Raw genomic sequence first — 23,724 nt, forward strand, 5'->3', positions numbered from 1 at the left:
ATAATTTGATGACAGCTATGGGGAGAACACAGGTGCGCTGCAAAACTCAAACCCCACATATCATTGTTATTTAAAAACACAGGTTTGCTAAATTGAAAAAGAAAGAAAGAAAGGAAGGAAGGAACAAAGGGAAGGGAGGAGGGAAGGAAGGAAGAAAAGGAAGAGGAAGAGGAAGAGGGAAGGAAAGGAAAGGAAAGGAAAGGAAAGGAAAGGAAAGGAAAGGAAAGGAAAGGAAAGGAAAGGAAAGGAAAGGAAAGGAAAGGAAAGGAAAGGAAAGAGAAAAGAAAAAAGAAAAGAAAAGAAAAGAGAAAAGAAAAGAAAAGAAAAGAAACTTGAACCAAACATACCACCAGACTGCAGAGTGCAATGAGAAACTGTCCAGGGCCACAGAGCAGCTCAGCTTTGTGTGGTCAGTCCCTTGGCAGGGCTTGTTCATCCCTACCCATCTCTGAGCAAACTCACCTCATCGTGTGGCACCCGCGCCAGGGATGGTGAGCTCAAGCTGGTCCCAAGACCAGGCACAGTGAGGTTGGGTTGTCTGCACCCTCTCGTACACAGAGGAGAAATGTTTAAATGGTGTGCTGCTCTGCTCTTTGCATTTCCCACAGGGCCATTGAAGCCGTGACATACTTTTCAGCTCTCAGACTCTTGGAAACATTTTTTGGGGAACCAGAGCCTGCTTGCTGCAACTGCTGCCTCTGAGTCACTCTTTGCATCAGCCTACAGCTGCTGGCAACTTCCCCCACTGAAAGATGTTCTCTTTTTTTTTATTTCCCTATTCAGAGGCAGGGCAAACCAGTCCTGCCTGGCGCTGGGTGTCAGGAATCATGACTTCCCATCTATCATGCTGACTTGGCATTTGGGAAGATGCTCTTTATTGAGGCCATTGTCTTTACTTTTCTTGGCTGGCAGCAGATGTTTCTGATTAACACCCGTACCACATACAATTTCAGAAATACATCTCTTCAATTTCAAATGATATCGCCATATTCATCAGTTTTTAGATTCACCATGAAACTATGCATTGTGTGTTCATTAAATGGAGTGCTTCTTTGCTGGTTTGAGACTCCACAGATCTGGCTAATTGTCTTGTTTGATGATTTTTAATTGCTATTGTAACCCCCTGATTTCAGCTACTAGAAAGAGTCTTGAGGCATGTTCTGGAAATCCTAAGGTTTTGGCAGACGTTTTTCTCCACTGGCAGCTCTTCTCCCAGGAAATACTCTTTTCTTTGCTTTTCATGCTGATCATTGTCAGCTGTTGCACTCAGAAGGGAAGAATAGGAAAGGATAGGTAGTACTTGACATAAGTCATTCCTGGAAGCACCAGCAGCTCAAATGAGCACAAGGAATTAACTGGCAGCTTATGAGGGATGGGATGCCTTGGGTTTGTGTGGGTTTGATACATGGCTGTGTGTAACTTGAGTCACAGTGCAGGATGCTCTCCAGCATGGAAAGAAGGAGCAGAAGGAGTGTGTAGCAGAATTCAGGCAAAAGACAGGAGCTGGATTTCACCGTAAGATGGAGAAGTAACCCACTGCTGTCCCTAATTTTGTAGGGAGCCAAGAGTGCTCTCTGTGTGGATAGTGAGAGTCTCTGGTGTTGAGGAACACCATGTATTAACTTGATTTCTTTGTTAATGTCATTGCCGCCCATGCAACAGCTCCTGTCCCAAAAGACCTGAGCTGCCATTTAAATCAGCCCCGCGTGTAATCTATTTCTTGTCCTTCACCGTGTCTTTTTTCTGAAAGTCCTGAGAAATACTGAAGTGGAGGATATACAGATCAGGACCTTGGACCACCAGTCTCAATACAGCCTGAGGTATCCTAGACACTTGCCACAGATTTATAAGTGGGTTGAATGTAATTATGACTTTGTAGAAGATGACAATAAAGGACTGATTGAAGTACACATTGAGATTAGCATAACATAACAACACTGATCCACCTACAGGATTCTTGGAAGACTCTGAAGGACAATATTTAAGACAAAATTTCCAAATTTATATTCCAAAAGTTTATGATGTCAATGTGTTACCAGCATATGACTTGATTACAAAGGCCCTCTTGCCGATGTTAACATACAGGCTAAGGCCCACCCTTACCTTCAATAGATAGGAGAAAATTAATAGGATTAAAAATCCTTCTCTCTCTGTTGCACTTTTTGAGGAAGTCAGAGAGATAAACAAAGAACTGTAATTCCCAGATTTGCAATAAAAGCCTGAGACGTGAATCTCAGGTCTTAGATCCAGTCTGTCACTGCTCCACCTGTAAGTTTTGCTCTGAGTTGAACTGGGAGGCTTCTGGCAGCAGTTGATGGAAGCTGCCCAGGCTTAACTACAAGGAAAAATTAGGTATGTAGTCACAGCTCACATGAACACTTTTTCTGAAACAAAACCCAATTTCTGGTTCAAAGCTGCCATAATCAGAGATAGGCGTCAGAATATTTTGTTGTTGTTGTTGTTCTTTGACCTTTCCTAATCCAACATAGACTTCCAGCATTCCCAACAACATCCTTGAGGAAATGAGTTTTCTAACATGCTTCCTCAGTTCCTTGAGGACTATTTATTGTCTTTAGTTTGTTTTGAAACTGGGCTGTCCTTGCTTCATCCTGGCATTGGACGAGACAGTGAGCTATCAGTCCCAGCCACTACTCTTGGACGGCAAGCAGCAGCTCAGATCTCGTCATGTACATAAAGCCAGACTCTCTTCCTCCTGCTTATCACTTTACATTTAAATATATTGAATTGTATTGTCTGTATTAAATCGTGGTCACTGGAAGTTCTTTTGGTAGTTCATCACAGTCAGCTTTCCTCTTAACTGCTTTGAATAACTATATATCAGCAGCAAACTTTGTCCTCTTAGTATTCATCCCTCTATTGCTTGCTTGCTTTTAAGAGTTTCCCTAACCCTGTAGCTAGCTTCTTCTTTCATATTTTAAAAATCCTTCCTGATAAGAGTTTTGCTCTGAGACCCAATATGCTTTCTCAACAGAAACAGGTTTCTTTAGCTACTTTCCAGTCTGCTTATACTGATTTTACTCTTTTGAATATACTCCTAGGATACTGTTAACAGGCTTCTACATTTTCATGTAGTTCTTCTTTTATTTTCTTTTTCCAAATACGTCTTGGTTTCTGGAGCTCCAGTATGGATGCTGAACAGAAGTATATTTGGGGCCCTATTACAGGACAGCTCTGCAAAAGTAGAATTTTGTCTGCAACGAGTAGAGCTGTGGTGCTTCTCTTTTTCATTTATGGGTGCTTTCTGTAGCTGCTCAATCCTGAGCTTCCAGCCTTCGCATGATTTATAATTTTATTAAACACAAAGTGCAGTAGTTCTACAGTTCCAGAACCAGCTTCATCCCTAACCCTACTCGCTGTCTGGGGCTGAGGCTGAGCCTGGGAGCCCCAGCCATGGCCCAGAGGATAAACGCATCTGGGGATGAGTCTTTGGGCAGCACAGCCTCTCCCTCGGTGGCCTCCATCCAGCAGCACTTCAACCCAGCACCAGGCTTTGTCTGTCTCCCAATCCCATCCCTAACCCTGACGGGATATGAGCAATGAAGGCCCAGTGGGATCACGGCCGTCTCAGAAGGCAGCAGGCCTGCAGCCGGGATGGGGAAATCTGCACCTTCCCGTCCGCATCTTTTGTCTCACAGTTGAATTCCCATCCCTCTCCCTAGGAGGAGGATGAGGAGAGCCGTCCATCTGTTCATTTGCCACCAGTCAGGCCTAGCTCCAGCACGTCAGTTTTGTTTTCTTCGGTCCCACTGTCTTGTTCCTCTTGTTTACCAGAGAAGTCCTTTAGACCAGTCCAAGCTTTTGGATTTTATTCAGTCATGCTTTATTTGTCCCCTTTGCATTGTGTCGGATTTTTGCAGCCACAGCGGCAGACCGAGCTGGCCCTCGGTTACTGGCTCTCCGAGGAGCAGAGACCCCACGCTGAGCGTAGCTGGCTCCTTGCCACCTGCTCCTGTGATAGAGGATGGGTGTCAGAACAAAGCTGGCGGCATGAATTGGCATGATGAGGTGAGAAAGTAGGGTGCACGGTGCTCCAGCTGATGCTTGCCAATGTAATTGCCCTTCAGGCAATAATTCTTGCCAGTGTGATGGCCTCCAGGGACCTTCTGCAAGCCAGTGTAAGCCAGAGCCACTTCTGCTTCCCCATCACTCAGCTGCTGTGAGTGTTAACCTTATATTAATTCAAGACTGAACCCCTAGACTCACATTAGTCAGTTTTCCATAATAACAAATTGAAGGAAATTACCTCTTCTTTCAAAACCCTTAAAGTGGAAGGAAAAGAAAGCTGTAGCCAGGTTTGGAAGGATGGTCTTGGGAGAAAAATCTTTTGTATTGGTGCACAGTATAAACACCACAAGGAAGGTGTACTCATCCGGTGTTTGCAGCCCGCTTGTCACTTCCCACAGTAACTTGGTTGTTCTTAAACCAGCAGAAGCAGCTCCCAAAGCCACTTTCCCAGTGTGTCCCTAATAATGGCCAGGAATGGTAGAGTCAGTTGTATGGCAACAAAAGCAGGAAAGCAGGAACTGCCGTAAACTTAAGGCAGAAAAATAAAATGGGGACAAGACCTGGAAAAAGAGCTATGTCAGCTCCCTCAGTTACCTGCAATGAAACAAACAAACAAAAATCTTACATCTTAGATTGCAAGAGGCAGCCAGATCCTCACAGTAAAAGTCAGCTTTAGCAGGTTGGAGCAGGTAGTATCTGTGGGGGCTTATGAGGCTCTGGAGAAGGGAAGGTTTACATTTCCCAAATATTTGAGTCTCAGGGCCCTGCAAAGACCTCATCCACTCCCTTATTCTGAAGTGCTGGGTGTTGTACACCAAGGACTAGCTTGTCACTACACTTTCAAAGTGCTCTCAAATAAGCTTCTCGGTCGATTTTTTTTGTGTGTGTGTGTGTGTGTGTGAGCATTTTTATGTTACTTTGTGGTAAATGCTCCTCAGCTCTGGATGACTGCTGTTGTACAAATAAATTGGGATAGGTCACAAAGTGTACATCCTCTCTTTGTAGTTCCCCCTCTAAATGGAAGTTTGAAGGTTCCCAAAGGCCAATCAGACTGAACAGCAGCTAGAAGGTACACCACCCCAAAGGAGTGAGCGAGAAGGTCCCTCATGAAGTAGCAACTGCCTATAGGGAGAATCACTGTGATGGATGGGGCAGAGGATGGGTTATGAAGTGCCTGGGGTGGGGGGGCTTACTGCCACAGGAGCTCCCCACGATGCTGCCCTGTGCCAGCCTCCCAACCTGAATCCTGGCCTGACTGGAAAAAGCCCGGTCATTTTTAACCAGCTTTCCAAACACAACTGCTGACTGTTTAAATTCCGAAATGTTTAAAAAGTCCACCGCCAGCAAGTATTGATTCCTCCCAATGCAGTCTGTGGGACTTGGTAGTGGTTCTGTAGGATTTCCAGCACATTTGCAGGCCTACAACACGTTCAAAGCATAAATCTTAGCAATTTGCATGAGCCATCCCCCTTTGCAGTTTATGGCTCCGTAAACGCCTTTAATAAAAACCCTACCGTAGGAAACGTCTTAAGACGCCTGCTATTTCACAGCTTCACTACGGGTTCCTAATGTAAGTTAATAAGGCAAACACAATACCTGACATTTGTGATGATAATTGCACAGGCCTCACTTTGAACGATGGCTAAATCCAATTGTGCGTGACTTCCTTTGCGGAGTGTCTGAATTACGGCGTAGGTTGAGGCCTGAAAAATCAATGGCTGCTTTAATCACTCAATTAAAGCCTTTGAAAATCATTAGCAGTTTGGTAAATTTAAAATATTTATCCATATGTCATTTTTAAGCAGGCAGTGCCAGACCAGCACAACTCCATTTGTTACAGTGGGGAAGTGCTGCTGGAGAGGTAAAAGGAGCAGCATCAGCACACTGTGGCTGCGTAGGCAAGCGTATCACTGAAGCCGAAAGGCTGAGAAAGTCACCAGTCACCTCTGCAGCTTTACCGGACTTAAATTGTTTAGCTGAGGTCACCCTTCAAGCGGCAAAGTCAAGGGCCAGGACAAGTTTTGCTGGCTTGCAGAGCAGCAGTCCCCCCGCAACTGCCACGGTTTTGCGTAAACTCCTCCGAGACCTGAACAGGAGAACAGACCGTGCAAAGGAGAAAAGGAAGCAGCGCTGTCAGAATCCTTTGTTACTGAAAGAAACCCCAGCTGTCTGTGAAGTCCGTTTTTAGAGCGGCACCTGCAAATAGCTTGTAAGAAGAGGAAAAAGAACTTTCTGATGCCAGGAGCCTAATATTTAATCTAAGAAGGAAACCGGAAACCGAACATGATATTTCAGTCCATCTGGACTAGATCTACCCATCTGCAAAGATTTAACTTTGAAGGATAGTTGAAAAATCTCTCTTCTTAACTTGCGTATTTGTTTTCTTTAACTGCCTCTTCTTTGGAAGCGGTGGCATCCAAGTGCAGCATCACTGTTCTAAGTATACGGCCTCTCTTTCTGAAAAAAACAGAAAAGAAAGAAAGAAAAAGAGACGCTCAGAGAAGATGAGCAAGTCGGCTGAGGCACTGACCGGCATGCCAACGCTTCGCGTCCCGCTCGGGCCGTTGGGCTTATGTAAGTGATCCTTCATTTGGTGGAGCCTCAGGTAGCTTAAGGAACTGGGGAGAGGTCGAGTACCGGGCTGGCAGCAGGTGTTCCAGCCGGTCTGCTGGAGTTTCTTACTTTTGACAATCTCTCGGTCAAAACGTGCTTCGGAGGGAATTGTCCGTCCTTAGAGGGCGACGTAGCGGCTGTTGAGTGGGACGAGGCGGTGAGTCGCCCTGCCGGCTTGCCCGCCACCAGCAGGGGAAGCCGCGGGATGACGCCCCCGGCCCCCACGGGGGAGGGTGTAGGGGCGTACGCCCGCTGCAGCGCCCGCTGCCCCCTTGCGGGGCAGGGGACGGTGCCGCGGCTGGCACACCCGCACCCCGCCGCCGCGCACGCTGGGCTGCCGAGCCCCACCGGTGGCTCCGGCGTTCCCCGGCCCGGAGCCGCCCCCCGGGGCGGACAACCACCGGTTGCGGCGACCTCTACCCGAAGCCTCGCCGGGACGGGCGGCGGCGGCGGCGGCGGCGGCGGCGGCGGCGGTAGCCGGTGCGGCGGCGCCACCTAGCGGGGCTCGGCCCGCCCCGCAGCTGAGCGAGGAGCGCCCCGCGGCTGAGCGCCCCGCGGCTGAGCGCCCCGCGGCTGAGCGCCCCGCGGCTCCCGCCCGGCGCTCCGGCCACCTCCGCCCCGCTGCTGAAACTGCGCGGCCGGCCGGCTCGAAACGCCGCCGCCGGCCGGCAACTTGCCAGCCGGGGCCCGCTTAGCGGAGGATAAAGGCTGAGAAAGCAGGCCGGGCCTCTGGTGGCCCAGGCCGTGGCGGGGGTCCCCGCTGCGAGAGAGCTGCCGGTCACCGGGCCGCCGGCTCCGCCGCCGGGCCAGGAGGAGCGCGGGCGCCTCCCTCTCTGCCAGGGAGGCTTCCGAGCAGCTGCAGCAGCGGCTGAGCCCGAGGCGCCGCTCCCTGCCCTGCCCTGCCCTGCCCTGCCCTGCCCTGCCAAGAGCAGGCACCCGCGGGCGGCTGTGCCGGGAACCGCTGCCGCTACAGCTGGGTTTGAAGAAGCCCGCGCAAGTGACAGCTCCTCCGGCGTCGTATTCGGCTGTTTCCTCGGCTCGGCATTTATCTGGCCGTTGATTTGACATCGTTTCCTCATGGAAACGCAGGGAATTAGCCGGGCCGGAAAGGCCCGCGTTTGCTTTGAGTCGCCCTAGCTTTGGTTCTTCTTTAACGCAAAGTTCAGACGTTGAAGGTTTTTTGTATGCGTGACGGTTTCTGTCTTCCTGCTCCCGCACTCCGGCAAAACGCCGCGGTACTTCACCTTTTTCATTTATTCCATCCGCTAGCTTATAAATGCTTGGATCAAATACCATGCAGTAGGCGAAGGAAAATTCTAGCGGAGCCTGTGATCTACCTGTACAAGGTACCGAACTAGGTAACATCCTACCGTTACTCAGGATAATCTTCCAGAACAACTACTGTGTAATTTAATTCTTTCTCTCTTCGTTTAAGACAGGTAATTCAGGTCATTGTACAGTAAAATATCAACTAAATCAGTGAATAAAGCTGAAATGATACCTTAGCGGTTTTAGTTCTTCATTAAATCCATCCTTATGAAAAAAAAATCGGCTGGAAACAGCAACGCCCAGATGTGAATAGAATGAAAAATGTTGCTTGTACGCAATAACTAATCATTCCAGCAGTGAAAAGCCAGCACTTTAGCTTCCCAGCTAACAGGGTGACCCAGGCAATGGGCAGAAAAGCATAGAGCATATTAATATTTCCTTTCAGAAACCGACAACAAGTTTAAAATAATTTGTCATTTTAATTCCAAGCCTATAAACTAGGAACCGTAAGTACTGGCAACCTCTTTATTTAGCATGCAGGCGAGAGAGTCCCAGCCTGGTTCAAATTTTCACAAATGTACGCAGATTTAAAACGCTGGGATACATAAACACAACCATAGACTTCTACGCTTGCAAGAAGCGGCCTTCCTCAAGATGAGAAATGCCATCACACCCCGCTGTACCTTCACAGCTTCATTCCGCTTCCATTTATCGCCTCTGCATTTCCAGCCCCGCTGTTGCTGCCTGGCTCCTTGAACTGACGCTAGACCGCAGATTTCCAACCCAACCGTATCCTTGAGAGATACATCCAATTGCTACGTTCAGAGGAACGGTCTCCCACAGGATTTGTGATTCATCCCTGTCTACCTATATGATATCCCAGAAAACTAATCTCCAGAATGACAGCTCATTCAGCACTCTGGAAAATTTACCCACGCTGAGCTCCTCTTTAAATAATGACCTGACATTTGTTCTGTAGAGGGAGACAAAGCCCAGACTGATGAAAACAGTTGGCAGCTGCTTTCATTTGTGCCATTCAGAAGCCAGATGATAATTTGTCCTCGGGGACCCATCACTTCTTGGCAGCCGGACCTGTCCAGTGCACTTTGCTATTACTTTTGCTGTTACCTCCCACCCTTGGTGCATGCAGCACACTTACAGAGTCGATATTCAAAGCAGACTAAACGAAAACTGACTGCCAAGAGTCATAAAGGATTTAATGATAACTGAGAACTGGGAGATAAGATGACAGATGAATTTGGTGATGATAAATACAAAGTGGCGGATATTGGGAAAGACAAATTTGCTAGACCTACATAAAAGGTTAAATCAGCTATTGCTCAGAAAAGAGATTCCAGCATCTCTGAATACAGCTTAACAAAGGCATTAGCTAAACAATACGCAACGGTCAAAAAGGCAGAGTATTACGAATTACTAGGCAAGCAGACCAAACCAGAAAGCATCATTCCAGGTGAATTGTGAGTTCACCTTTTGCATACAGCGTGCAGCTCTCATTCCTTTAAATTAGCTGGAGCGGAATTACAAAATGTACAGGCAAGGGTGACCAGGATAATCAGAGCATCTTCTACACCGGGAGAGAATAAATAAACGAGGACTTTCCAGCCTAGAAAAAGAGGTTACTAGAGGCTGATAGTAATGATGGTACATAAAATCATAAATGGGATCAAGGAGGAGAACAGATGCAATTATTCATTATTTCTCACAGTACAAAACTAGGAGACGTAAAATGAAGTGTTCACCTAGCAGGTTACATGAAATAATCACATAACAAACAAAGTATTCTTTCACAGAGTCGGGAATTCAACTGTAGCATTCACTGCCGAAGGCTGTGTTGGAGGGTAACAATTTAGCACGGTTCAAAGCAATGTTTATCTTGGACAACAAAGTTACAAAATGCTTCCGAATACTTGGAAACAAGACATAAACAGACAGGGCTGTCCACACCTTACCTGCAGAAGAGCAGTAGCAAGAACAATGAAAGAGAGACAACTATATGCATTTGTTATCCATGCACATGGTCCCACCACATCTTACATCCCTGTAGATGCAGAGCCTGGGCTCAGAGGTAGTCACCATGAGGGGATGAGGTATATATGTTTTTCATACTATGCCTCTTATTCTATCTATTCTTGGCAGTTTTTAGGGATCCCCCCAGACTGTTGCTAGTATGTTGGACGCTTTACGTTCTACACAGCAGCAGAGGTAGTCGTAACTGCACCTGAGAGAGACATGCACACAGAGAGGTGGGGGAAGAGAAACTGAAGGAAGTTCCCTTCTTTAAGGATAAAAAAGCAAAAGCCCCTGTGTGCTGCAAACATTCCAGCAATTATCTTCCAAGTGCGTTATCTGCTCTTCCAGCTAAGCTACAGTTGAACGTGTCCAATTATCATCGACATCAGCAAGGTCAGGCAGCAGCACAAGCAGCCGTGCTGCTGTCTGACCACCTCTCCCTTTAAAACCCCTGCTCTATTACACGATCTCTCCTGCTGTCTGACCACCTCTCCCTTTAAAACCCCTGCTCTATTACACGATCTCTCCTGCTGTCTTGGGATCCTCCCCAGCCACTTTCAGTCAGGGTGGTTACTGAGGGCAAGGGAGCGGCGGCTCAGCCTCAGAAGTTACCATGCAATACAAACGCAAGGGATGCCACCATCCAGATGTTGCAGGGGTACTGTACACGAAGCAGCACCAAGTTCTCAAGGGCATCTTTCCCTGGCTATAGCATGGGGTGCAGAAATACAATGCTGGTTTACGGCTGAATCAAATCTCACTTTAGTCACGCTGCTGCCGCTGTCCTTTGAAGCTGTTTTAGTTCAGGATGCCTGCGCAGACCTTCCTTCTTTCACAAAAATATCCAGTGCTGAGTTTTGCTGAAGGAAATGCAGGAAAGATGGAATTTGCTCTTCAGCCTGGAGTCAGGAGTCCTTCCTTCACCACCCGTGCCCACAAAGATGAAACCCCAGGGGCAGAAGACCACGAGATCAACGTAGAAGCTGCTGCGGTCTCCAGCTTCCTCCTCTACAGCGCTGTGGTGACCTGGGCAGGGCCATGGGGAAGCCACAGAAGCAGCAGCAGCAAAGGGGCAGCTGGGGCTGCCCTGCGGCTCAGAGCTGCACCCAGCTGGCGCAAAGCCCTTCGGCCCGAGCCCTGCAGCTCTCCCATCGAGGTGCAGGCAAGGGGGGATGCTGCTGTGAGGCCATAAAACTGGTTCCCACACATGAAGGTGAAGAAAGTGAGAAGCTTGGTCTTACTTTCTGCAATACCCATGGCCTGGTACAGAGCAGGAACCGGTGTGCAGCAAAGCCCAAGAGGCAGGGAGGGAACAGAGCATGGACCAGAGCTGGTTCAGTTCCTGCTTTCCTCAGGACGCTGTGCAAGCCTGGCCTGTGGCTCAGGCTACCTGGCTGTCTTGCTTTCTAGCTCCAGATGACTCCCTCCCCTTCCTGGCTATAGACTTCAAATGACTGCTAGCCACCATCGATCAGTAAGCAAGACCGTCTCCACATAAGGCACCCCGCACATTGCTAAGATGTCACAGAACATGAAGCAGCTCACCAAGAATGTTAGCACAGAAATAACCAGGCCGATATGTATTTGCCTTTCCATTGTATTTAATATATTTATATTTAAGGTGTTTATATTCACCCATCCCTTCTCATCTGATATGACGAAATATTTGCTCTGAATGTAGCCACCACCCCAGCTGAAAAGCAGAGATGTGATCGTGTTTGCCCATTTGGTTTGGCCCGCTCTGTTTCTCAGCAGTGTCACAGCTCAAAAGCTGGGACAGCTCGTTCCCACACAAGTGTTCCTTGTGCCAGGAGATCACAGACCCCAGTTTGGGCACCTTCCCAGCCAGCTGCCTGTGTTCCCCACTCAAATCCCAAAGACAACAGAACAAGAAAAGCCCATCCAAAATGGAGAAGAGGGGATGTGCGGTATCTTTAGCTGGTCTTTTCACAAAAATGTCATTTCAGTTCACTTCTTCCAAATACAGAGCCCAGTGATTGGCGATAAGAAGATGGAACAGAAAATTAAAACTGTAAAATAGGATCAGTGCTGTGCTTTGGTAGTGTCCGATATTCACCCCAGCACAGCCAGAAAGGAAACAGTTTGAAACACCAGATGCTCTTTGCAACTGGTATTTTCAGCAGGGATTTCTCCCCTCCCCATGGAAACAGACACACATTCTCATTTAACAACTAATTGATTTATTTAACAATACAAATTTCTTTCTACTGCATGGTTTAGCAGAGAGAACTTGAGAAACAAAATTAGCTTCTTTTCTTTCTTTAAAGTTTAAGTGTTTACACAAAACCAACCTTTACTTCAGTAAATATAAAATTTACACACAAAAAAACTACATTAAAAAAGAACAGAATCATGACAAACCAACAAAAAAAAAAAAAAAGAAAAAAAGATGGGAATTCAGTGTAAAGGATCCAATTGCAAGGAAGGCAAGATGGGGCAACACTAACAAGGCATCCCACTTGTACACCTAGGTATCTGAAGTTGTAGGTACAATACAAAACCAAAATACATTAAAATTAGGATTAAAACCTGTATTTTTATACCATAATATTTTATGATATAAATATCTGTAAATTCTGTAGGCAACACAGTTAACGTGTGAAATACATAGTTTGCTCTTCACTGGAAAGTCACTGGAGTGGTGTACGAGCACCGTGTCACCCACGAGTGCGCTAATGGTCAGCAGTGAGCAGACTTTAGATGTCCAGCCCGGATGCGATAGCCCCTTGTTTCTTTGCCAATCTGTGCTATTTCTCACACGTCCAATGACATAATGAGAAACTCTGGTCACCTTCAGCAGTGATTTCCAGCACTTCATCTCCTGGCATTAGTCTGTTAACTGACTTAGGCATATTCACCTGCCAGATCCCGTTTCTCATTCCCTTTTGCACTTTATAACCTGAACTCTAAAGCTATCTTGTAGCTACCAAGAGAGACTGGCTTCTAGGTTGAGATATTTGGGATACACGGTTCTTCAAGCCACCTTCAGGAATCTGTAGAAATATTTAAAGTAGGGTGGACAATTCATGGTCAAAGGTTACGTGATACAAAAAACAGGGACCTATATAGTGACGGCTAACTTTAGATCTAAATCTTTAACATTTTTTCTATTGCTTCAATATTTAAACTTAACATTCAGTTTTCATATATTAAATGAGCAGGGCATCTTATTGACGGAAGTGCTACGTTATCTCCAAAAACATCAGGTAGTAAGGGAGACTGTGAAGTTTAAAATTAAGTGTAATTTAAAAAATCATTTAAAGGGATCAAGTCTCTTTTTTATAATCAATATTGTGACTGGCAACCTATAAAAGCTTAAATTATAAAACTATTAGTGACTCTACTTTTTAAACGGTATGTACTATAAAGCTGTATATCTTTGTTACTTACAGATGTTACAAAATTTCCAAGCCAGAAAGTGAAGGGGGGAAAACGTAGTGTAAAAGTTTTACAGATTTCATTTTCACTAACAAAGGTTAATTTCCCCCACAACTGTTTTTATGTCATAAAAATCTGATTAAATTTATTCTATTCCTCTCTTTTCTGGACAGATGATATAGTGTTCAATCATGCTTTGGAAGACCATTTTCAATGGATAACTGTAGTTCTCTAGGTCAGCAAGTCCAACTTGCTTTGCTCAGAAACAAAAGCACCAGACTATCTCTAACTTGGCCCTCGTCCTGCAAAAAAAAAAGAAAAAAAAGTAGCAAGACTCGGGCAGTCTGTTATGAGAGCAGGACTGGCCCTGAAGCAACCAGCTACATTAACTTCTGGAGTAAGCATATGCAATGCTCTCATTCCAACTTGAGAAAGAGCTGAACAGTATTAAATTTAAGGAAATTGTAGAAATGACATTTGTTCTGTTAAAAACAAAACAGGGAAAACTTAAACAATCCACAGGTGTGCATTAAAGATTTAATAGCAAGCCTTTGCTTATGTATATTAATTTAAAGATTATCCACAGGGATCTGTGATACATTGGCCCTGCCTTGTTACTATAATTAAATTTATTCAAATATTAATTTAAAATAGGAAAACAAAGAAACTACTCCTTGGGGAACATGTTTATTGTGTTTGAGATGATACACTGGGTGCTCTCTGAGCTACAAAGGGAAAAAGGAAATCCTTTCATTACAAACTGACAAAGGTAAAAGTTAAAACAGTTTTCACAACAGCATGTACCACATATTGGAAATAGATCTGGGTTTAATACAAATGACATAATTCCTAGTAAGCTACAGCTACCTTTAATAACTTCATACAGATAATGAATTAGGCTAAAATGCACTATAATATTTGGTTGACTTCAGGAACAGTATCCTTAGTACATCACAAAATACATTTTGATATCCCAAAGAAGCAAGACTTGCAAGTAGGCATTTTAAACATAACTAATCTACAGCTACAAATTTCTACTCTTGATAGCATTTACCTTTTTGGGGGGCAGCATCCCAGTCTTCAAAAGGATAAAAGCAGAGTAGAATCAGTATAACATATACACAGAAGTCCGTATTGTAAAGGCTATAAAGATTTGTTGCACACTGCAAAGTTGCCTTCTGCACCTTCACACTGCACAAGTAGTTTGTCATTTATGTTGCGTATCTCTTGGTCCACTGTCTGGCTATCCTGTCATGTTCTGCTCTGTTGGTCAGGTACTGAGTGGCTATGCTTCCAACCAGAGGGTCAGCTGTAAAAGGCAGGAGAAGATGCATTAGAAACCATTCCACAATAAAAAAAAACCCACCCAAACACACGGTTTAAAAAAGAGAATCTATTCCAAAATACAGCCTTTGTTAGGTCAGAAAAAGCTGTGAGATATAGTGGGACTCTTATCATACAAGACACTTCCAAGAGAAAGTATACAAGGCACAGTGAACAGAAAAAGAAAACTGAAATATCTGTTGTAGTTATCTGCGTATTAACGAATCTCGCCCCAGCCAGGTGCCTTGCTTTCACCCCTTTGGAAGAGCCGCTGCGTGCAGGGGACACAGTGAGCGCAGCCTGGCATGCTCCCGTCACAGTGCTGGACAAGACTAGTGTCCGTTACGGCGTCAGGACTGTAGGAAACACACCGAGGGGATCCGGTTTTTCAAGAGTCATCAAAGTTTTGTATTGAAGAGGCTAATCCATTTCTCCCTGATCAATACCAGTCTTCTGTAAATGAACTGTCATCTTAGCACTACTGCTCTGTTCTTGCCCTGACCACAGGCAATTAGCATTCATTGCCTAATGACGCTGGTCACACAGTTGTCGCTGAGAAAGTGTATTGCTTCCAGTGGAGTTTCTCCCCTCCCAACAGGAACAAGGAACTCTCTCTGAGAAAGGGAAAAATCTCTCTGAACGTAGGCCCCCTCACATTTGCAAGATCAAACATTTCAACTGCTGTCTTAAGAGAAGGGACTTCCTGCAGCCCCTTCCGACCTGCAGGATTTATGAGTGCAACTCAAGAGAACTCTGTTGCTTTCCTGGATTGTCCACTCACTTGCTGGAGCTCCTGCAATATGGACCTTCAATGACATCAGCTTATTTTCTCCACCATACCTTGGGGAAAAAAAAGCTTAAGGCTGTTTACTTGCTGTTGTGCCACAGGAGTTAAAAGCGCCATTAAATGTGGGACTGCAACCAAGCAGGAGTTTTTCATCCTCAATCTTAAAAATATTATTTTTTATTTAACATGCATACAATCAAATACACAAATTACATTCCATGGCAACTAGAGTCAAAGGATTAAGAGTGGACACTCAGTAAACTATCAGCTCCTTACCTGGGTTGCAGTCTGTCAGGAGAGAACAAATAGACAGCAGAACCTTTGAAATAGTCAAAGCAGGGCTCCAGTTGTCTTTCAGGATATCCAGACAGATGACTCCCTGACTGTTGATGTTGCAGTGATAAATTCTGGTACGGAAAGTAACCTAGAATCACAGCATAAGAGACAGAAAAAGAGCCATTCAGTGTTGCCCAGGGACGCTGCCCCTTGTTTCTCAGCAGCAGCAGTGCCTGGGGTGCTCCCAGTTCTGCAGAGTTTCTGGGGAGGTGGCTCCTCTCTGCTCGTTTCCTAAAATGCAATTATTTAACAGAAGAGTGCATGTTTACTGTAGTCATGGCTGCCTTCAAGAAACCTACCACGGAGATCTTTGGTCCACAAACCGCTTTCACACAGGCCCTCTGTCTGGTGCCCACAAAAATTAGGACCTACTTTGTAATACTGTACGCTATTTAATGAACGTATTGCATGTCAAGAACAATCTAATCACAAATGTAACTTTATTGTGGTTTCTGAAGGTGAAGAAGTAGACAGAATTTGGCTGCATGTGCAGTATTAGTTGATCTTTTCCTTTCTTTCAAAAGCCTAAATATAGACTGTGAAAATTAATATTTAAAATTGGAGTATTGTATTATTCTTGTTCAAATTAGCAATGAAATCTTTGCCTTACCCTTCATTAAGCAGGACATAATACACAGCAAAAACAACGCTATCACACTAACACCGTCCTTGTTTTTAAATTATTTCAGACTTATATCAGTAGAGCATGTAAGCATTATTCTGCACAAGTAAGTTAGAAATATTTCTAAGTGCTTTAATTACATAAAGCATATGAAGATGAGGAAAATTTTATTTTTCATACTGATGCAGGAGGGGAAAATCCATGATGTTTTCTGAAACTACTGAAAATTCAAAAATTATCATCCTCTAAAAAAAAAATCTACAAGATTTTGATGAGGAACTTGTCTAAAACTCTGCATCACTTCATGATAACAATCTTAACTCAGAGAGTATTAAATTTTGTGGGTTCCAAAGAAGCGTGAAATACATAGAAAGTATATCATTCTTTATGCTGTAATCCTTCTTGGAATGAAAAAAGGTTATTTGATTTATAATAACAACATTATAGCCGCAACAGCCATTAAGTTGTAGAAACGTTGTGTGGTAGAATATATTTAGTCTTTTGAGAATGACAGCAGTGTCCTTTCTGGTGACTTCATCAAGAGCTGTAATTCGGCATTAAGGGAGGGGAGAAGGGAACAACCTTTAACTTCTTTGGTATCTGTTAGTAAATTATAATTTCTTAAGTGTCCATACTATTTCTGAGCAAGGAAATGAAATTTTAGTTTAAGTTAAGATTAGTTTCATTTAATAAAAAGAGCTTTTGCTTAAAAATATTATCAAACAAGGTTGCTTATCTTGCCAGTAGTGAATAGACTAGACATTTTACAATAAAGGAAATCATCACAGTAATTTACCCAATTTGAAGTCACAATATAACACTTTAGTTGTTTATCTTAACTTATTTAGGCTTTCTGTTATTTTGCTTAAAATTACATTAAAATATAGAATGTTGTTCATAGCAGAAAAAAGTTTATTATACATATATTTTATTAGCTGGAATGAGAAGGAGGAAGCATAAGAAGGTCTTGTGCTGTCTCATTAAAATTAAAATGTCTTGAATCTTAACTCTTGATCAGAATTATCATCTCATTTATCACTTGGTAAAGCTTGGAAATCAGTATTGACTGTGGTAATCGGGAAATAGACACAGGATTTTTCTGAAACTGCAAGCCAAAATTTTGGACCTTGTAGTTTTCAAGAGACCATAAACAAATTTGATATTCAGAAAGCAATGAGCACTCACTCACTGCAAGTTACATGCTTCTCACATGTGAAAAAATAATAAACACAATAAAAGCCTTACCCTTACCTTTGGTGGCTTGAATGGATAGTCAGATGAAAATGTGATATCCAGGAAAAAAACGCCTCCTTCGTATACAGAACCTGGAGGTCCAAGTATAGTAGATCTCCATTCATAAATGTTATCTCCTTTAGGACCAGCACTATGTAAAAAAAAAAGAGGAGAGAGAAAGAAAGAGTCAGGTGTACCTTTGAGAGAGACATTTTATGGATTTCCTTCTACATTCATTTTGTTTTATACAAACCACTTGCCTATCTTTAACATCTGCCTGATTTCAGTGGGCTCAGTGTTTTAAACGGGCACGAAAGCTGGGTGCTCCGCTGTCCCTTTGGAGATACAGCGATGAAACAGATTGACCATGAACTGCTGGACTGTCACTGTCTGAAACATATCCCCAGATCTGCTTTCTCGAGTATGTGGTTGCTCTGAGCTTCTACATCATGGCCTTTAATGACATTATATCCATACCCAAAAGGAGTTGTATATCTTGACCACATTCATCTCCTCCAGGCATTAAACAAACAGACCATACCTTCACAAAAAATGTGACTTACACCTATATTGATACACACTTATTGCCGCTTGTTTCACAGGCTAGACTGAAATGTTACATCCTTGTGCAGGAAAACTGGGGATGGGAGAGACAGAATCAAGTAACCCGGAATTGGGCTTCTTACAGCACTGTCAACCCAAATAAATGTTTTCTTCAGGATATATTTGTATTAAGCCTCCAGGCAATCAGCATTGAGACTACTAGACAAAAATAGTTTACTTTAAGAAGTACAATACTGAACGCATTCCTCACTAGGGGAAGGATTACTGCATAATTAATTATTAAAGTAAAGCTTTGAAAGAAGGGATAATGAACAAGCCTTTTCTTGACTTCGGAGCCATCATACTTAATGCTATTATCGGAGAGTAACCATCTAACCTCCTCACAAAAAAAAAAAAATCAAAGTACAATCTTTTTTCTGCAAGCAAGTCTCAGGGTAAAAACTAACATAACCTTCCGCAAAAGGTCCTGAATCTGAACCACTGAGATCCAAACTGACTGCTATGGAAAACAACACTGCTGAGCTCACGCAGGCACGGTGGATTCATGACATCTATGCAGACAAGTCAATAATGCGGCACTGTAAAAGATCCTTTCAATTCTCATGACCTCGGCAGCCTCCCAGGCACCACTTACATCTGTCTAGCAGACACATGGTGAAGCATCCCCATCCTTCTCCCTCTGTGGTCCTAAGGAACAGACACTGAGGACCATCATATGTGATTGCACATGAAGCAAGCGACAGGGCATGGCATCAAGCTGTAGCCTGGGAGTTTGTGGTTTCTGGCACTGCTCGACACTCAGAGGAGCCTCCCTACAAGCCATCCAAGGCTCTGCCCATATCATGTCGCCTCATGTATTTGTCATATATATATCCACAGTCTATAACATGGCATGTTGGACATTCATCCTTACTACGTAGCCAAACATGTGGAGACATCAGAGACGAGGAACATGAGCAGTCTGCACTATGCATCTGCAATTCCCGCACCAAAAATGTATCTATTTTTACGTTAAGATCATATTCGAGAAACAACCAAAAGCTGATTTTGATTATAAATTCCCTTTCAATTCATAATTTCCCAACATGTTTTTTATCTCGCGGATGTTTCACGTACCAAATGTTTAAACTGTTGCAGGCCTTTCATTAACAGGACAAAATAATCATGGCTTTTGGCTGACATCCTATTTAATTAAAACCAAAAAATTATTTGATGGAGCTGTAGCTATTTTCCTGTTGGCAAAATGAAAGTAGCTAACAATGCCATGCTGGCCTCCAGAGTACAGCTAAGAAAGAAAAACTAGAAGTGCTGTCAAAATAAAGTTTGGGTCTAAAATCACTGATCTTGCCTTTCTATTTGCAATGCATGCACAAAAGTGGAAGAAAAACAGTAGATAAATTTTAGAGGAAAAAAAAAAAGGGGGGCAATCCAGAGGCAAGGGGGTCCATTTTCGATGATGTAATGAACCGTTCATACCCTTAGTCACTCCAGAAGATAATTCCATTCATGCTCTCTAAAAAGCAATTAGTGTAAGAACTGAAAATATTGGGGCAATAATGACAATATTTAAAACCCACGCAGGCCACTGAAATGTTTTAATTAATTCTTGACATTCATCAAGCTTACAGCTAATTAGTATTGTGCTTGGAAACCAAATTTCTATGGAGCAATTCAATTTCAGCATTAGAAGTCCTAATGACTGTTTTATAGTTTAATGCAGAGGTTAGTGCTCTTGCCTCATGTGTCAGGTACCTTTCTTTCATACACCTCTAACAACTGGATGCAATTCAATCAGATTAATGAAACAGCTGAATTAAATTAGTGACATATTTCAGCCCAATGAATCAGTCACAACTAAGTGTGGCACCAGTCCGGTGCCAAACTATCTGGTAATCACTCACCAAGTCAGAGCAAGGGCACCTATCAGCTAGTAGCCAGAAGCTAAGTGCAGTAAGTCTCTGCCTATTACTATCCGCTATCCTCTTCTATGCTACCACTAGCAATATATAAAAGGATCGGGCTATAAAGTGAGAAGGGGAATTCCTAACCTTGTAAGAGCAACAAAACACTGTGTTCAAACCCCCTCCTACTGCTGAGAAAAGATTGCTGCAATGTCAAAAGTAACGCAAATCTGTAACAATAACCACACTCAGATAAAGGAGAAAATCGTTAAATCGAGCAATTTCATTACACCTGATTGAGTTTTGTGAAATTTCTATTTAGCAGCTGAAGTGGTGTCTCACTTCCAGTGGTGTAAAAGATACCCCTGCTTCATTAGCAACCTGAAAATCCCCGCAATTACTACATTATTCGTGTGAGGAGACGTGAGATTAAAGAGCAGAGACAAGACATCCCACTTGGCTTCTACTACCTGTATATTTCCACTGGGGATCATCCTCAGCCAGCCATACCCTACTTTGTCTTTTGTATACATACTGAGGTGATCTTTTTTTGGAAGTAAACAACCCACGCTCTCTAAGGCTCAGCAAAACACACCAGACCTATTCACGGCAGTCTTGGCCTCTGCAATGATTTCCACAAGGACAGGACACTGGCATTACACCCACTTGGACGACTGCAGAGACGCGCAGTCCTGCCTCAGGCAACACCTCAGTTGTGTACTGAGCTGCAAGCGAGTGCCAGAGCCCCGCTGGAATCACTGCCTTCGACTCTGTCACTGCAGAACATTGTTTCAGTGCTGCAGAAAGCCACAAGGAAGGAACCACCACTCCCTGGTGCAAATCTGACTTCTCTGCTCCCACAGAGGACAGCCAAAAAACAGGGCTGAAAACTGGGAATAAGGAAGCTTTACTCGGTCTGCAATTTTCTGTTTCATTGATACACCCAGAAGAAATACTCTCCTCCTTCTGTTGGGCACTAAAGAGGATGGCATAGAGAGGTGCTCCTAGGGGCTGTACTTGAGCTCTTTATTCCCAGAAGTTCTCCTGCTATTCAAGAAACTCACTCTCCTATTGCAAGCATAGGCTTCAAGCATCTCACCTTAAACCTTGAGAGTTGTGGTGAGTGACAGCCTAGGAACCTTTCTCACTGTCTGCCACAGTGGACAGAATAACCCAGGCAGAGCACTACAATGGGGAATTTCCATGGTTTTCTTCCCTTTCCTTTTTTCATCACTGAAAGACCCAGCTCCTTCTGACTTCCCCCATGGAATCCATATGGACACAAAATCCTCCTCTACTCTGTCCTTCAGAACACAAAACCTTGATGGAGCAATGGATCTGATGACAACTCCAGTGTTCTGGCTACACAGCATACATGTGCAGTTCATTGCTACCAGCTTGTGCCTTCCTAAATTAGCTTAGAGAACATCACAAATTCAGTAAAGGCACCACCAGTATATTCTCAATAAAAGAACCACTTGATTAATTTTTAAAAATATGGGCCAAAAAAATCTCAGACAAAATAACAAAACAAATTAATTGAAATGACAAAATATTCATTGCAAAATTAAGGGGGGTTTATTTCATAGGTAAAAGCTGGATTGATTTTTTTAAAATAAATTAGGTAAATTGACAGAATAAAGTTAACTGGCTACATCTGCTTCCTAAGTAAATATTCATTACGCCACTTCACTGAGGGATACATACCTGATCCAGATAAGACAAAGGATTTATAACCAGACTCTATCCAAGCTAGTCTGCTGAACAGATTTAATTTACAAGTGTGACTTCAGATGGTGAATTTGAGAAGACGTGAGGTTAAACTCTAGGGGCCTATGGGGTCACACCAGGTCCTTTAAACCTAACTATGCTGGCTCTCAGGTTTCACTAAGATGAAGAACAGCTTTTCCAGCACAGTGTTATGAGCATTCACACGGATGCAGCGGCATTCACACCAGCAAAAAGTCTGTTAGAATCCTGATGCAGTGGTTACAGGAATCAGAATTCAGCATTTGTTACAATTCACTAAATCAAAATGCATTAAAGCTGGCCATATTGAACTAGCTGCAGGATGAGAAACTAGGACAAGAAATTTCCAATCTACATGATGCTAGTAGCATGCTGCTTTTTGCACTTGCTAAATGTGCTTCTCCTGTCAACAGTACTCCTCTGAAACACGGGGCTCTAAATTCGGTGACAGATAGTACTGAGACTGTCATAATTAAGAAAAAGGGTGAAGGAAAATGTAATTTAGCTAGATTTGATGTTAACTCTGTGGTATGCTTTATTATGAGAAAAACATTGCATCTGTAATAGGATACAACTGAGGGGGAAAAAAATCAATCTGTTTTTTAGAAAGCTTCCCAAAAGTGAAGTCTGTCAGACTCTAAAACAGTCTTATGAGAAATGTCATTGGTACATAAAACTAAAGGTATTGGTCTATATCCCAAGATGCCCATCGGGGGTGACTACATAGCACAGATTTAAGTGGTGGATTATTTTCCTACACTCTCCTTTCAAAGGCCCCACCCTTAGGTCTGATACCCAGGCAGGCATCACAAAGGCAGCAGCTAACAAACCAAATCAGGTACCTGGAGTGAGAGTTAGGTAAGGAAAGAGCCCCCTGCATCCTCCCCAAACTTTTCTCTCAAGACGAGATTCAGCAAAAGTAAAACTCCCGAAGCTCTTCACAGACTGCTCAACCACAGCGACTGTCACAATGGTATAATTATAATTTTTACAGCAGTGTAAATGAAGATGGTGCTTTAAGAAAGGAGTAAGAGATCTTTTTTGATTTTTCCTAATTCAACTGAAGGTACTAAAGAAAGGAAGAATAAATGCCCTTAAGTATGTTCCACAACTCTATGCTTGAAAAATTCACTTCATAAAGCTACATAGTGAGTTTTGCAAAAAATCACAACACAGCTTCAGAAATTAAGTTTTACAAATCCGGCTGTAAGAAAGGCACTCAGCATGTTACCAGCACAAAAGGCTTGTTTCGGACAGCAACATCTCAGCTAAAGCTGATTATGTTCTCGCGCACTAGCATGCCACTAGGGGCTAATGGGGCTGTAAAAGATCCTAGCAGCATATACAATTCAGGCAAATACACAGATCCCATCTGTAGCGAGTCTGCCTGCCTCCGCATCTGAGCTTCTGAGCTTGATGAACTCATGTCCAGTGGAAGGAGAAAGCCCCAGGCTCAGGTAACTTCAAGTTATCACAGAGGTGGGGACTCACATCTACCATGTAGGGTATCTAGTGTGGATGCTGATGTTTGCACCTCAGACTTCCCAGACAATCAGGGTAGAGAGATCGGTGACTCTCTGAGGCACAGGGAGCACCTAAATACTCCCTAATACTAAGGTTCTCCATCTCCTTCTGGTGACACCTACTTTTTACTGACCACAAGGGGAACTTGGCTCCTAACTCAAGCCTCTAAGCTCAGTACTTTAGAAATTCCTCCTCACCCTCCACACAGTGAGAAAGGGTTGTCTAGCTCTGTATTCACACACTACCTTGTAGCACCCTATTTTTTATCTACATATAGATACACACTGCCACACTGTTGGTAATTAAAAAACCCAAAATCTTACAAGGAACCAAAGGATTTTTGTCTA

General features: G+C 43.6%; 1 protein-coding gene and 1 long non-coding RNA gene across 7 annotated transcripts in view; both read right to left on the reverse strand.

Moving 5' to 3' along the window:
• Positions 1 to 1,689: 1,689 nt before the first annotated feature.
• LOC126042960 (uncharacterized) lies at positions 1,690 to 6,981 on the reverse strand. Of its 2 annotated transcripts, XR_007507314.1 has the most exons (4): positions 6,709 to 6,981; positions 5,971 to 6,483; positions 5,623 to 5,729; positions 1,690 to 4,620 (listed from the first exon to the last, which is right to left on the reverse strand). It is a non-coding gene; the product is annotated as an uncharacterized LOC126042960 (long non-coding RNA). The 2 variants fall into 2 exon arrangements; XR_007507313.1 differs by having other exon boundaries at positions 5,623 to 6,483.
• Positions 6,982 to 12,153: 5,172 nt separating this feature from the next.
• UBE2E3 (ubiquitin conjugating enzyme E2 E3) overlaps positions 12,154 to 23,724 on the reverse strand; it is a 60,291-nt gene continuing 48,720 nt past the window's right edge. For 3 of the 5 annotated variants that reach the window (XM_049808795.1, XM_049808812.1, XM_049808821.1), the window contains 3 exons: positions 17,658 to 17,790; positions 15,725 to 15,872; positions 14,007 to 14,647 (listed from right to left, as the gene is read on the reverse strand). In XM_049808795.1, the coding sequence (XP_049664752.1) occupies positions 14,550 to 14,647; positions 15,725 to 15,872; positions 17,658 to 17,790 (379 nt within the window). In that variant the 3' untranslated portion in view covers positions 14,007 to 14,549. Of the gene's footprint in view, positions 12,954 to 14,006; positions 14,648 to 15,724; positions 15,873 to 17,657; positions 17,791 to 23,724 lie in introns of those variants that run through there. The other 2 variants (XR_007507063.1, XR_007507065.1) reach the window with 2 other exon arrangements.

This window comes from Accipiter gentilis, chromosome 1 (assembly GCF_929443795.1).
Source record: "Accipiter gentilis chromosome 1, bAccGen1.1, whole genome shotgun sequence".
Taxonomy (NCBI): domain Eukaryota; kingdom Metazoa; phylum Chordata; class Aves; order Accipitriformes; family Accipitridae; genus Astur; species Astur gentilis.